This window comes from Salminus brasiliensis, chromosome 2, assembly GCF_030463535.1.
Source record: "Salminus brasiliensis chromosome 2, fSalBra1.hap2, whole genome shotgun sequence".
NCBI classification, from domain to species: Eukaryota; Metazoa; Chordata; class Actinopteri; order Characiformes; family Bryconidae; genus Salminus; species Salminus brasiliensis.
In genome coordinates, this window is record NC_132879.1 from 59,055,234 (window position 1) to 59,069,911 (window position 14,678).

At 36.5% G+C, this 14,678-nt stretch overlaps 1 protein-coding gene across 1 annotated transcript in view; it reads left to right on the forward strand.

Moving 5' to 3' along the window:
• Positions 1–997: 997 nt before the first annotated feature.
• Positions 998–14,678, forward strand: part of LOC140549750 (uncharacterized) — a 34,073-nt gene continuing 20,392 nt past the window's right edge. Inside the window, exons 1-3 of the mRNA XM_072673496.1 lie at positions 998–1,063; positions 4,486–6,007; positions 14,305–14,362. Of these exons, the coding sequence (XP_072529597.1) occupies positions 4,734–6,007; positions 14,305–14,362 (1,332 nt within the window). The 5' untranslated portion in view covers positions 998–1,063; positions 4,486–4,733. The remainder of the gene's footprint in view (positions 1,064–4,485; positions 6,008–14,304; positions 14,363–14,678) is intronic.

Below are 14,678 nucleotides of genomic sequence, written 5' to 3' on the forward strand. Positions count from 1 at the left end.
TTATCCACCCATGAACGCTGGTGTGCTTGAAGACCACTCTGATGATTGAAACTCCTTCCACAGTCTTGGCAGTAGTAAGATGGCCCTTTCCCTGTACTCCTCTAAGGTTTCTTTCAGATTAGAGTTTAATCTCCCCACATACATTTTAAAATGTCCAAAGAACATGATGATGTTAAATTGTATCCCAATATGTGGTGATTACCTTTTTAGAATTTGTATAACATATTGTCTTAAAAATTAGAATTTAGAAGGAAATTAAAAATCTTTAGGTCAACTGGAATATTCAGAAAGTCATATTGTACCATTTCAATGGGTCCATTCATAATTAAATAATGCAAATAACAAATAATTATCAAAAGGTGAAACATGCAACAAAAACAAAAATAATTATTTATCTACTCCATCTGTTATGAACACCACTGGTTCTGTGTCATATATTTTAATCAATAGATATTGCAGTGCCTAAAAATGATATAATCCTAATTTTCAGCAAGGAAATTTATTTTTAGTTATTCTGTGGCATTTGGTAAAAAAAGAAACAAGAAAGTAGATCCAACAGATAAACAAACATCAATTATACATTGCTTTACAAACTGTTAAAATATGCTCCAATAACAACAAATTTTAATTAGTTAAAAAAAAGAGCCAGTGGAACTTCAAACGTTTTTAGGTGTAAAAAGTGTTAACGTGTCATGTTTAAAACTGGTGTTGTTGCAGCTTTTCTGAAACCCTGCAATGAAACAAAAGGTGAACAAAAACGTCCCCTGATGAGCAAACGAAAGGCAACAGTGGCGATCGACCTTCTGTTTCTAACAGTTGTAGTTTCTGTGATGCTGACTGCTACTGTAACGCGAATGACTTCTCAACCGGCCAATCAACGGGTAGGTGGGGTTCTCCGGAATACGGGTGGGATTAAACGTTCCGGAGGTTTTTGCGTGGGTGCTTCTACAGGCCAACTGGGGGCGCTAGATCTACAACTGTTATTCTCTAAAGGCAATAAAACGGAGAAGAAGAATAACACATTCCGCAGTGTTGTAGAGGAACAGGAGGTGCTCTGCTGAAGGTAAACAGCTCTTCTACACTGTAATGCGCTGATAAAACTATTGACAGCATTGGTGGAGAAATGCTCTCTTTTTGAAGACAAGATTGGGAGGAAGAGGGTCTAGATTTTTTTTGCTATTTATTTATTTATTTATTTGAGATTTAGAACAGGTAAACACTTCTACTGCACTACTAATCTCTACAGTAGTGCTGGGTTGTACTGTTACAGATGTAATGACAACGTAATGACAAGAAACAATTGATTGAAATAGGGATCTGTTTTAACTTAAGAGCTGCCAAATCATGCAGATGGAATTATTAAGGCACATACATTTATTTAACATTAAAGGTAAAAAGGTAAAGGTGCACGTATTTGTCCTCCGCATTTAACCCATCTGGTAGTGAACACACACTCACACACACACATGTGTTAGGGGCAGTGAGTACACACACACACCCAGAGCGGTGGGCAGCCAACTCCAGCGCCCGGGGAGCAGAGAGGGTAAAGGGCCTTGCTCAAGGGCCCAACAGTGGCAGCTTGCCAAGCGATAACCCGGTGCTCTAACCGCTGAGCCACCACTGCCCAAATGGGCCCCATTATTACAGTTCAACCTAATCTCACATGAATCCCGTCTCGGCCCCTTGTGCAGTGTGCAATCCACTGGGGGTCCATGCTTAACCCTTCCTGGCCCTGTCACTGACCCTGGTGGGTGTCCATGCATGGTTCTCAGTTGGACTACCCATACAGGCCCCACATGGGCATGTTAGCTGGGTATGTGGAAAACACTGGAGTAGTCTAGCAGCACCTTCCTCTCAAAGGTGTCCAAGAAACTGTATTTATCTTAGCATAGTTAAATAATGAGAGGTTGGTATGTTTGAAGTGACAAACTGGTACACTGTTGTGTCCAAAACGTACACAAGTAAAACTAAGGTGTAAAATAAGCCAAACCCCCAAAAACTGTTATCACTTGACATCTTCAAACGTGAACTAAAAACCCACCTCTTTACAGAGCACATCATAAAGGACTAATATCTATTAAAAGCTTTTATTGAATTTGTAATTTTCATGTTCTTCTCCACAGGTGTTGCATTGTTTAGCAATTCCGTAGTCAGGTTCTAGAAGTTGTGTATTGTTTGCAAATTCTTAAGTCAAGAGTGCGCAAGAGTACAAGTATGAAGTGGAGCACTATGATCCATTATGTTCCTCTAGAAATAAGGTGCAATGTGGAACAGGCACAATACAATAAATACAACAGACATTAAACACAGTAAACAGACGAACAGTGCAGCAGTGCAATATATGTGAACACAGCAGTTATGTGTTTGAAGTGCGTATGAAGAATGTGTGCATGAGGTGTGCGGGGGTCTCAGTTCTGTGCATGTGTGTTAAGAAATGTCACAGCTTGGGGGTAGAAGCTGTTGGAGAGTTTGGTACTGATGGTTCAGATGCTCCAGTACCTTCTACCAAACTGCAACAGTGAAAAGAGCCTGTGGGAGGGGTCATCCAAAGTGCTGGTGGCTTTGCGGATGCAGCTTGTGGTATAAATGTCCACAATGGAGGGGGGGAGACCTTGATGATCTCGGGTGTCCTCACTATTCGCTGTAGGGTCTTACGGTGAGGGACATTGCAATCCCCAAATCAGACAGCAATGCAGCTGCTCAGGGTGGTGTCCACAGTCCCTCTATAGACATGGTGGGGGGGGGGGGGTGTCCTCAGTCTCCTTAGGAAGTTGAGGCACTGCTGAGCTCTCTTGACTATGGAGCTGGTGTTGAGGGACAAGGTGAGGTTCTCTGTAAAGTGGATACCCAGGTCATGTACTTTGCAATACAGTCATGAGTCAGCAACGCGAACAGCAGTGAACTGAAAACAGTACAGAAGAGCAGGTTTTCACTTGCTTCTGGTCCGATTTGGCATGTTTGATGAGTGGCCTATATGCTGGAATGAGCATCACACAGATGTGGTATAAGCATCTGTAGTGTGGTCGGGGCTTGCCCCTGTATGTGCTGGGGAAGTTTGTATTAATAAGATCCAGCATGTTGGCCCCCCTGGTTGGTCCACATGCTTACAAGACCAGACTACCATCTTCACCATTACTTTTGGACACGGATGGAATTCGTCTTCTGAGTTTAACCCATCTGTGCAGCGAAACACACAAAGTGACAGTGAGCACACGTGCCCGGAGCGGTGGGTAGCCATTGCTGCAGCACCTGGGGAGCAGGGAGAGTGAAGGGCCTTGCTTAGGGGCCTAAAAGTGGCAGCTTGCAGAGCCTGGGTATCAAATCCGCAACCCTGTCATTAATAGCCCAGAGCTCTAACTGCTGAGCCACCACTCCCCAAGGGCACCTTACAGGGCAGCCTGTAAGGACCAGATGCTGGTGGAATTTAGGGAGCGATGATTTGAGATTTGTATGGTTGAAATCTCACACAAGAATAAACTGTCCATCTGGATTTTTGTTTTGCAGCTCACATACTCACATAGGGTTTGTTCAGTGCGGCATTAGCACTAGGAGCTATATACCCTGTACTTTGTTACATCCCTCTGTAAATAAAAGGGTATAGCTCTGACAACTGCAAACTAAGTCTGAAGTGGAGATTGACATCTGCTATTTTTCTGTAAATACAAAGGCAGGGTTATTGGATACTCATTTCTGGCAGGCTCATGGTTCAAAAGTATCTCCAATTCAAGATCTATAAACACATGCTTTGAACATTGAGCACTTTGTCACTCTGAAAAACTGAATAGCATATTTGTAAATGTAAAAGTCTTGGCTTTTTTTAGTTACACTCAGGAAATGTATTAGTTAAAGCCTTTGGAGGCTAACTGCAGCTGCTACTTTGGAAGAATATACAAGTGAGGCTGAAAATGCTAAAGGCTTCATTGATCTTACAGAGCAGCCTGTAAGGACCAGATGGATTTTTCCCCAGATAGCCAGCTTGTCCTGTAAGTGTAGTGTTTCAGCACTTAAAGTGGAGTTGATGTATTTTGTTACTAATTGGATTGATTTCATTGGCCATTCATTAAATGCTAACATCAGACATACCGGAAAGAACTTTATACTGAGTATCTGTTAATGTGGAGATGGAAAGAATGTATAGAGAAGGGGGAAAGGGGCTGTTTAGTAATTGAAACAGGGGGACAGGCAGAGCTACTCATCATACTGCAACCAACAAGCGGAGGTGCTAAACCTATGGTGACTTTCCTTTTTTTTGCTGTTCATGTTTTCAACAGTCAGTACAACCAAAACATCTACACCCAGGGTTATTATTCTAACCAAGTTGTACCTCAGTTCAAAGGCTTTATCTAGTTGGCTGGCTATATGTTAATCTTGGGAGCAACAAATAATTCCCTCACTTATTTCTATAAAATTTGAGTTTCTTTTTCTGTATGTCACTATGTTTGTGCACTTTTAAAATTGATGTTTGTTTGTTTTTTTCTTTTTCAGAATGGAATGACCTTTTCTTGGAATGGTTTTCATGGAATGATCTCTCACCTTTTTCTCATATCTTTTAAAAATAAACATTTACAAACACCCTAAGTAATGCAACACAGAAAGATCTCACATTTGGTCATCAGATAAAATATAATGTAGTTTATAATGTAGAATGTAGTTCCAGCACAAAGCTCCAGTACAAATATCTTTTCTATTAATATTTTCCATAAGAACAAAGCCAAAACAATACTGGAAACAAGATGTCTCACCATTGCTCAGACTGTGGGAAAAGTTTTATGAAACAGAGTGCTCTTCAAACCCACCAACGCATTCACACAGGAGAGAAACCATATCACTGCTCAGACTGCGAGAAGAGTTTTATGAAACCGAGTGCTCTACAAACCCACCAACGCATTCACACTGGAGAGAAACCGTATCACTGCTCAGACTGCGAGAAGAGTTTTATGAAACCGAGTGCTCTTCAAACCCATCAACGTATTCACACAGGAGAAAAACCATATAACTGCTCAGACTGCGAGAAGAGTTTTATCAAACTGAGTGCTCTTCAAGCCCACCAGTGCATTCACACAGGAGAGAAACCTTATCACTGCTTGGAATGTGGAAAGAGTTTTAATAAAAAAAGTTCTCTCCAGACACACCAGTGCTTTGATGGAGAACAGAAAACAGATCCCACCTCAAAGAGTGAACAGAGATTAACTGGACAGAGTTCTCTCAATAAGCATCAGCCTCTCTCTCCAGGAGAAAAAACACATCACTGCTCAGAGTGTGGGAAGAGCTTTAAAGAGAGTGGTACCCTCAAAAAACACCAGCGTGTTCACTCAGGAGAGAAACCGTATCAATGCTCAGAGTGTGGAAAGAGTTTTAGAGAAAAAGGTAACCTCAAAACACACCAGCGTATTCACACTGGAGAGAAACCATATTATTGCTCAGAGTGTGGGAAGAGTTTTAATCAACAGGGTGCTCTTCAAACACACCAGCGCATTCACACTGGAGAGAAACCACATCACTGCTCAGAGTGTGGAATAAGTTTTAGAAAGAGTGATACCCTCAGAACACACCAACGCATTCACACGGGAGAGAAACCATATCACTGCTCAGACTGTGGGAAGAGTTTTAATCAGCAGGGTGCTCTTCAAAAACACCAGCACATTCACACAGGAGAGAAACCGTATTACTGTTCAGAGTGTGGAATGAGTTTTCGAGAGAGTGGTAACCTCAAACAACACCAGCGCATTCACACTGGAGAGAAACCTTATCATTGCTCTGAGTGTGGGATGAGTTTTAGAGACAGTGGTAACTTCAAAAAACACCAGCGTATTCACACTGGAGAGAAACCGTATTACTGCTCAGAGTGTGGAATGAGTTTTAGAGATAGTGGTACCCTCAAAAAACACCACCGTATTCACACTGGAGAGAGACCATATCACTGCTCTGAGTGTGGAATGAATTTTAGAGACAGTGGGTCCCTCAGACGACATCAGCTTATTCACACAGTAAATAAACAGTATCACTGAAAGTGTGGGAGGAACTGCCCACTTTCAAATGTGAAGACACAAATAAATTAAGAGTGAGGAGCAAACTTAATTTACCTTATGTTATGATGGTTAAATCAGGAATGTGTATAAAGCAATGTATATTGCAATGTCTGGAAATGTAAATGAATGAACACTGATATATGATTTTAGACAATATTTCACATGATTCATTGTTGATATAATACAAGATTTTGAAAGAGCAGAAAGTGACGTTGGCTGTGGCGGATCTACAGAGAGTAAAAATACAAGAAAAGTTTTTTCAGACAGTTGAAAGATGTTAAATCACACATTGAAGTGAAATTCAGCAAACTGCATTGAATGAATAGTACTAAATAGTGGTGAAGGAGCTTGAGTATAATCAAAGATAAGGACAAGCATGTTCTCCAGAACAATTCTGAAACAGACATTATGGATTGTGGGAGTTGTGAGACAGTTCACAGACTAGACAGTCGTCTAGATGTTCAAATATGAAATATATTTGGGATCATAACATTCTACAGTATAATATTGAGACCAAGTTGTAAAAAGGAACCATGCATGTTTTCCTATTTTTAAATATAACATTTTTGAGTAGGTCTAGTTAAAAAGGAATTCAATCTGTCTACCTAGCTAACTATTCAAAATCTGGATCTGTGACATACATAAGTGTATTACTCTTAACATTACCATATATTATTATAGAAATTTAGCTTCTTCATTGATATTTCAATTTTTTCTTTGTAATGAAATCCCCTCTGTCATTGTCAGTTGGGTAATTAGCGTTGTTTGCTGCAGTTGACCAGTATTATGTCTTGTTTTTAGAAACTCTGTATTTAAGAAATTGCAACTTTGCAGAGGGAGCAAATCTTTCTTAACGTTCAATGGAAGTCATTGTAAAAAGATTTTATTCAAAGTCATTTTGGAGCATTTCTATTGGTCCATTAATCATGCAATGTAGACACAATGCACATAATGGTCATTCAAATGATGCTCCTCTGGACCGGACTAGTGCAGATATATGAGCAGTTGAACGTGGATTTTGCGGCAGAGGTGGAATCTGTTCATAGCTGTAGTAATTATCTGGGTATTTATCTGGGAGAGGTTTACCCTAAACCTGTGGAGTACACTTGATAGTTGGGTCGGATTGAGGTCAGATAACAATTTTACTTCAAACACCACAAGTTCATTTGGGACCAGACTACACTTCACAGCTTTCCAAATGAATCACACCAAGGGAAAATAAACCAAAATCCATTTTAACTGGACAAAAATGTGCATGTGTGAAAACACCCAAAGTTTGATATATATGTTAACTAGTATTTATGCAAGACGTAAAATACATATATGCCCACTTTTATTAGAACATCACATGCATGCGTCAGTAATGTCTTCATTTAAACTGTGTATATTAACAGAATGTAGAAATGTTAAAAAATGCATGTTAATGCATGTTTTACTGCTTTTATTTATCTGAATGGGTAGTTTTGCTATTTTAAATTAAATTGTCATTGCTCCATATAGATTTTGTAAGTTTGGAATAAAATATCATTCTTCGGGCCCATGGTGTAACACTATTAGTGCATTAAACCGGTCTACGTAGAATACAGATACACAACAGAACAAAACATTTTGAAATGTTGCCAATATTTTTGTTTTGCTATTGAATTTATTAGCATTTGTGTTCCTGTTGTGTTTCTATGTTTTCCTGCTTTTTCCTTCTGTTATATTAAGAAAGTTACTGATGCATGTTTCTGTCTTAGTATTGTCTTAGCATTATCTTTATGTTTTATTAATTGTTATGTTTGAGAAATTTTCCCTGATTAAACAGGTTTTTCCCTGTTGCTTGTACAAGTGTGAATAAAAGTAAATGTACAAAGAGCAAGAAGACAAGAGCAAGAGCAAATTCAAGAATTGCAGATTATGTTGAAGAGTCATTCCTGTTTGTAAAACAAACAAAACAAAACAAAACCACCTTTTTTCAATTATGCTTGTTCCATTATTTATCAATTTGTTTAATAAATTACATTACTTACATTTGGTTGAACTGGTGCAAAGACAAAATCCCAATTTTACATGAATGTGTATGTCACAAAGTACATATCTGACATTTTCCGTAATATTACCATGTTTTTATCATGTATCTTTTCAATTCCTTTAGCTTTCAAATAAAGTTTGAATGAAATCATTTTATACAAAAGGCATTCCTCTCTGGCTGAGAAAGAAAACAATAAACACAGAAACAATTTTCCCTGATTAAACAGGTTTTTCCCTGTTGCTTATACAAGTGTGAATAAAAGTAAATGTACAAAGTAAATGTACATTATTTCTACAAATAATGTAGAAATAATAATGTGTGAACATTTATTCTAGTGAGTAGATCAGTGTCTCTTAGAGCTATACTGTCCTTCACTGCTCAGCTCTCAGTCCATCATCCACTCTGACTGTAGCTTAGGTACACCATATAAAAATGCATTGCTGCTACTGTCACAGAGATGCTGTACAGAATTAAATTTGGACTTGAAGTGTTTAAACATTGATTCAGCACAGGTTTGGATCAGGGTGTAAACAAAAACACTTTTTTGTTTTTGTGGATGCAGTACATGAATAATCTACTAGGGTACAGATTCCATGTAACTTTTTATTTACTTAATTTACTTTATATTATTGTTAATATTTATATATTAATGTCATTAGTTAAATAGTTGAGGTCTCAATGTTTAAAATGCTTTAATATGATTGGCTTTAAGGGGTTAATGACCATTTAAAAACTTATTAACTCATAAAAAAGGCAGCTTAGGTAGTGAATAGTAGTGAATGTGCTCAGTTTGATGGGAATTGCTAATTGTGTAGGGAGTAGTGAGTAATGAGTTATCACTACACAGGAAGTTGACAATTACATGTCTTGAAGTTAAAAGATAGGTAGATACTTTAATAATCTCGAAGGAAATTTAGCAGCCAGTCGCAATGACACAATACAGCATAGTAATACAATAATAATAACAATAAATAAATGTAAAAAGTATGCATTTGAACCAACCAGAGATGAAAGATAAAGTGCATTAATAAACAATAAAGAATAAATAATGTGCAAAAGGAGCAGGTATTAGCAGATAAATGAAAATACTGAATAAGCATGTGCATATATTGGTATTTAAGTAAAGTGTCAATAGTGTCCAGGAGTGCAGATGTACAGGGTGTACAGTTTACACAACAATCTGTTTACACTAGTTGTATGTGCTTGTATGTCTTGTATGCCTGAGCCACAGTGAGCATGTGGTTCCAGTGTGAGTCCTCCTGCAGTCCGGGTGGGGGCGTTAGTTCTACAACTGTGGTTCTCCAAAGACAATTAAGGCGAAGAAGGTCCCAGTCCGCAGTGTTATTATAGAGGAACAGGAGCTGCTCTGCTGGAGGTAACCGCACATCTACACCCTGTTTACACTCTTACAGAAACGAGGGGATACATGCTCTCGTTGTGAAGACAGTTTTTTTAAAACATTTAAAACAGCTAAACACACCACGAATACACTACTGCACTACTAATATTTACAGTAATATTGAGTTCTAAAAATATATGTAATGGCAAGAAAACTTCAAGTCAAACACCTTTATCAGTTTGAAGGACTGGCATCTCTGTATTCCAGCGTACTGTAATATCTGTAATAAATATTTATTTAAAATCTCTCAAAACATACAACGAACACAGTTTGCATAAAAATGGTGAGCTGAAGCCATATGAATGATATATGTTTATTTTTATATTTTATATTTAAAAATTATGTTTTTGCTCATTATATGCTAAAAATCCGGTCCTGTTACTCTTTTTATGAGTGCCAGTAACAGGAGTAAGTAACGTCCTCTGGTCTATTGATTTATTAATGTGAATATTAGTCAATGTAATATTATTCACAGTTTTTTACAGTTTTACAGTTGAAATTATGCAATCTGTTGATGCACAACCAAGAACTTGTAATGATGTAATGCCCTAGTTCAAATATATTGAGCCCAGTATTCTGATTCAAACTGGACTGGATGTAGTGTGTGGGATCAGGATGCAGTTTTGTGGCTGATTATAGAAATTATCTGTGCATGTGATGGAGGAATGACCAGTTCAGGGGAGGAATTAAACTACATAAAAGGTCCCTGTTAATGGCTAATCCTACATTTGCAAATTTCTAGGTTATTATAATTAATTCCCATGGAAAGTTTCCAACTTTGAATTTTGCAACTATAGTTGTTCAACAACCAAATGTAAGATTGTATTTAGAAATTAAGGAATATATGTGATTGCATTGCAGTATGAAATTCTGCTAATCAGGTCAGAGATAATGGAACAGTACATTTTAACAACTTTAATGTGATGCACATGTGTGTTTAGGCAACATAATCAAGGGTAGAGAAGAAGACAAGAGCAAGAGCAAATTCAAGAATTGTAGATTATGTTGAAGAGACAAACCCAAAAACAATGTTCATTCCTGTTACTGGATTATTTTTTTTTTAGACGAACAAAACAAAACCACCTTTTTTTCAATTATGCTTGTTCCATCATTTATCAATTTGTTTAATAAATTACATTACTTACATTTGGTTGAACTGGTGCAAAGACAAAATCCCAATTTTACATGAATGTGTATGTCACAAAGTACATATCTGACATTTATCCGTAATATTACTAATAATATTCTGCTACTATTACCAATAATGACTAGTAATGTGCAATATCCCCCGTGTGCAATTAAGAGTCATTTGCTGTAAATAATATTGTTATTGCTTTTTAAATTCTTATTTATATTGTGTATATAGTGTAAATTATTTATCTACATTTTTGTAACTAAGTGTCTGTCCCTTTCTGCTGTGGCACTGAGAATTTCCCCACTGCGGGACTAATAAAGGATTATCTTATCATATCTTAATACTATAATTACATTATTATTAACATTATTATTATTTATAATTGTTTTAATTATATTATTATTATATTATTATTATTATAATATTATTATGTTGATAATGTTCATAGTTTGTCAATTCTATGTACTGAACTCTGAACTCTCAAGATAAATACAGTTTTAAATGTAAGGGCACCTATAAGGTGGGATGGGTAAACTTAACTTTTTTTCTACAAAGTTGGTCACAAGACAAGAGTTTCTCCACTTGACTATTTAAGTATTTCATCACTATGGTCCACTTTTTTTTCTCTTTTCCAGAATGGAACAATCTCTTTTTTTGCCTCTCCTAATGTCTCAATTTCCTATTTTACCCTAAAGTTTTCTTCTACAATCATTTCAGGAAACACCATGAAGACAGATCTCACAGTGTTGTCCTCAAAAAAGGTGAAAATGTATTTCTCCAGTAATAAGAAAAAATATTTTGTTTGTTAATGTTTTTCACAAAAACAAATCCAAAACAGTCAGAGAAAAATGATGTCTTACCACAGCTCAGACTGCAAGAAGAGTTTTAAGAAACAGAATGCTCTTCAAACCCACCAGTGCATTCATACAGTTGAATAACCACATCACTGTTGAGACTGTGGAAAGAGTTTTAATCAGCAAGTTCTCTCAACACACACCAGTGTTTTCACAGAGGACAGAAAACATATTCCTCCTCAAAGCGTGGACAGAGATTAACTAGGCAGAGTTCTCTCAAAAAACGTCAGCACCTTTCTCCAGGAGAAAAAATGCATCACTGCTCAGATTGTGGGAAAAGCTTTAAAGAGAGTGGTACCCTCAAAAAACACCAGCGCATTCACACTGGAGAGAAACCGTATCACTGAGTGTGGGATGAGTTTTAGAGACAGTGGTAACTTTAAAAAACACCAGTCCATTCACACAGGAGAGGAACATCTGACATTCAAATTTGAAGACACAAATGAATTAAGAGTGAGGTAAAAATTTATAACCTTAAGGTGATGGTTAAATCAGAAATGCAATGTGTATTGTAATATCTGAAAATGTAAAGTCAGACACTTGATAAAGTATAAATTGTTAAAAATAAATTATGTTTAATGATTAGCTGCCTCAACCCAGTTTCTCAACAGCATGCTTGTATAAAAATGTTTTTATGTTAAATTTTACTTTTTGTACTAAGTGTATTATTTTTCAAATAATTGTTATACAGTTGATTTGAAAATGTTTTACTGTATCATGTAATAAATAAAATTACCCAATATTAACCAAAAAGATCTGAAAAGTAATGAAATGTAAAATCACAAATACACACAAATCTACTAGTTTACTATGATATAATTACTTTATGTACTGTTTAAAACATGGACCTGTGCTATACATGATTTTACTGCTCTTAATATTAAAGGGTATTATTAAAGATGTGTTTGATGAGCAAAAGGGGATCACAACTTAATATGTTTACTCTTTGGATCCACCTTGCACTCTTGCAAAAGACAGGTCTTTACCTAGCATTTGAAGACAGTGGGCAACTCATTTGGACACCCAGGGGAAATGCGTTTCACCACTTTGGTGCCAGGACATAAAAAATACTTATACAGTATGTTGCCCACTAAAATATCAGCATCTTGATGCTAAAATTATAAACATGTAAATAGTTGGAATTCAGTTCATAATGAGTTTTTACTGTTCAGCATTTCTCTGTAATGAGCTCCCATCAGTCATTACCTGTTAGCGAGTTAGCAGTGTTACCTGCAGCTTTGAAAGTCATAAAGTCTTAGTATGTTCCTTGTTAGGTATTTGGTGCTTGATTAGGTATTGGTCATCACATCATGTTTTTTAAGCTAGCACTGCTACAAATAATATTAACAAAAGTGTGGTTAAATTATGTGCATTGTTGTTAGCTTGTTGTGGCATATAAAGATAAACAACCCTAAGACAATTTCACTATTTTCAAATAAAATGTAAATCACAGTAGTATTTATATCAGTTACATATATGCCAAAGGTTACTGTTAGGACATATAAGCTAATCAAAAGTGTTTACATTTAAGATGTAGCTATTACCAGATGTAGCTATTAACAGAATTTTGCGTTATGTATTATGTTTTTTTTAATCACGTATATCATCCTATGTTTTTCCAGTATACAGGCAGTATTGTAGTGTACTGCCTGTATTTATTGTAATAAATGTAGTAAAAGGTAATAGAAAAAAATATCACTCAGTAAGAAGAATCTGTAACACTCACCAGCCTTTGTTTGACTGCTAGACTATGTAATATAGTAATGAAAAGTATGTTTATTATTCCTTGAGTTGCTGTCTCCATGTTTTCATCTAAACAGTGGATACAAGTTTTTAAAACAAGTTTAAAAACTGCTTTTTAAAACAATTCAATAACATTACTTCTGCAGTTATGATTTAGGAATAAAGTACACAAAGGAATAGAAATGAGTTTCAGTAATTGATTTATTTTGTTCACTATAAAGCTTAAATATGCTACAGTATAATTTTTTGGTAAATGTATTACTTTATTGTTAGTTAATTAGCTGGCATAAAAACCATTTGCTGGAATTCGTGAGAATTACACCTCTATTGTGTTTTGAGCCTGAACAGAACGTTTTGTTTAACATAGCATAATACTTGTGTATGTATTTACAAGATAAGCAACATAACAGGAGCTGTTTATGAATGCTGAGGGTTTGTAAAAACAATTGTAAAGAAATAGAAATTTTCAAATATGACTGAATCTATTATTTTAAGGGAAGTATTTAGATAGAGAGCTTCTGGGGTGAATGATTTAAATAGAAATAATAGACAGCAATCTGTATTGTGAATGCTTTACACATACTTTACATCATTCTTTTCATGTCAACCAACTGACTGTACAATTATACTCCTATATAAACATAAATATACTTTTTGCAACTATTTATGCCTCCACGCATATGCAATGACACCAGCAGTGAAAGCAGACATGCTTATTACCAGCAACAAAACAACATACGTTCTGTTTTAATTACTGTTTTTTTTTTTGTTGTAAAAATCAAAACAAGTAAACCAATGGCTGCCGATATATAACATAGCAATTAAATGCCATTTTAGGTGTGACTGATGAGTTTGAACTGGGAGGAGTAAAGTGTAAAAATGTCCCGCTGAGCTGAACTGGGATAAAACTCTTCTGTTAGATCTTCTGTTTCTAACTGCTATAGAGTGTATGCTGGTTGCTATGGTAACACTGCTACTTCTAGCCATGTTTGACGCAGAGGCAGGGTTTGCCAAAATTTGGTGGGATTAAAAGCCTCCTGAGCCACAGTGATCAAGTGGTTCCAGTGCAAGTCCTGCAGTCCGGGTGGGGGCGCTAGTTCTACAAATGTGGTTCTCCAAAGACGATAAAGCGAAGAAGAGCCCAGTCCGCGATGTTCTTCCAGAGGAACAGGAGCTGCTCTGCTGAAGGTAACCCATTCCTCTAGCTACACCTTTACACGCTGTTTCCACTCTGTTTACAACTCACTGTCACAGAAATGGGCGGAGGAGTGTTATCCTTTTTTAATACGCGTTTTGGTGGGGAGAATTTCGATTTTCTAATGTTGGGAACAGATAAAAGACCACTACCACACTACTGCGCTATTGTATAGTAAGTCATATTGTTACACACAAATGTAATTTATTGAAATAATTATGTATTTAAGCATAAAATATCTAAACTATACCAGCATAAGCACAACAAAGTTTGTGAGCTGATTTGTGACATACATAATTATTTAGGTTT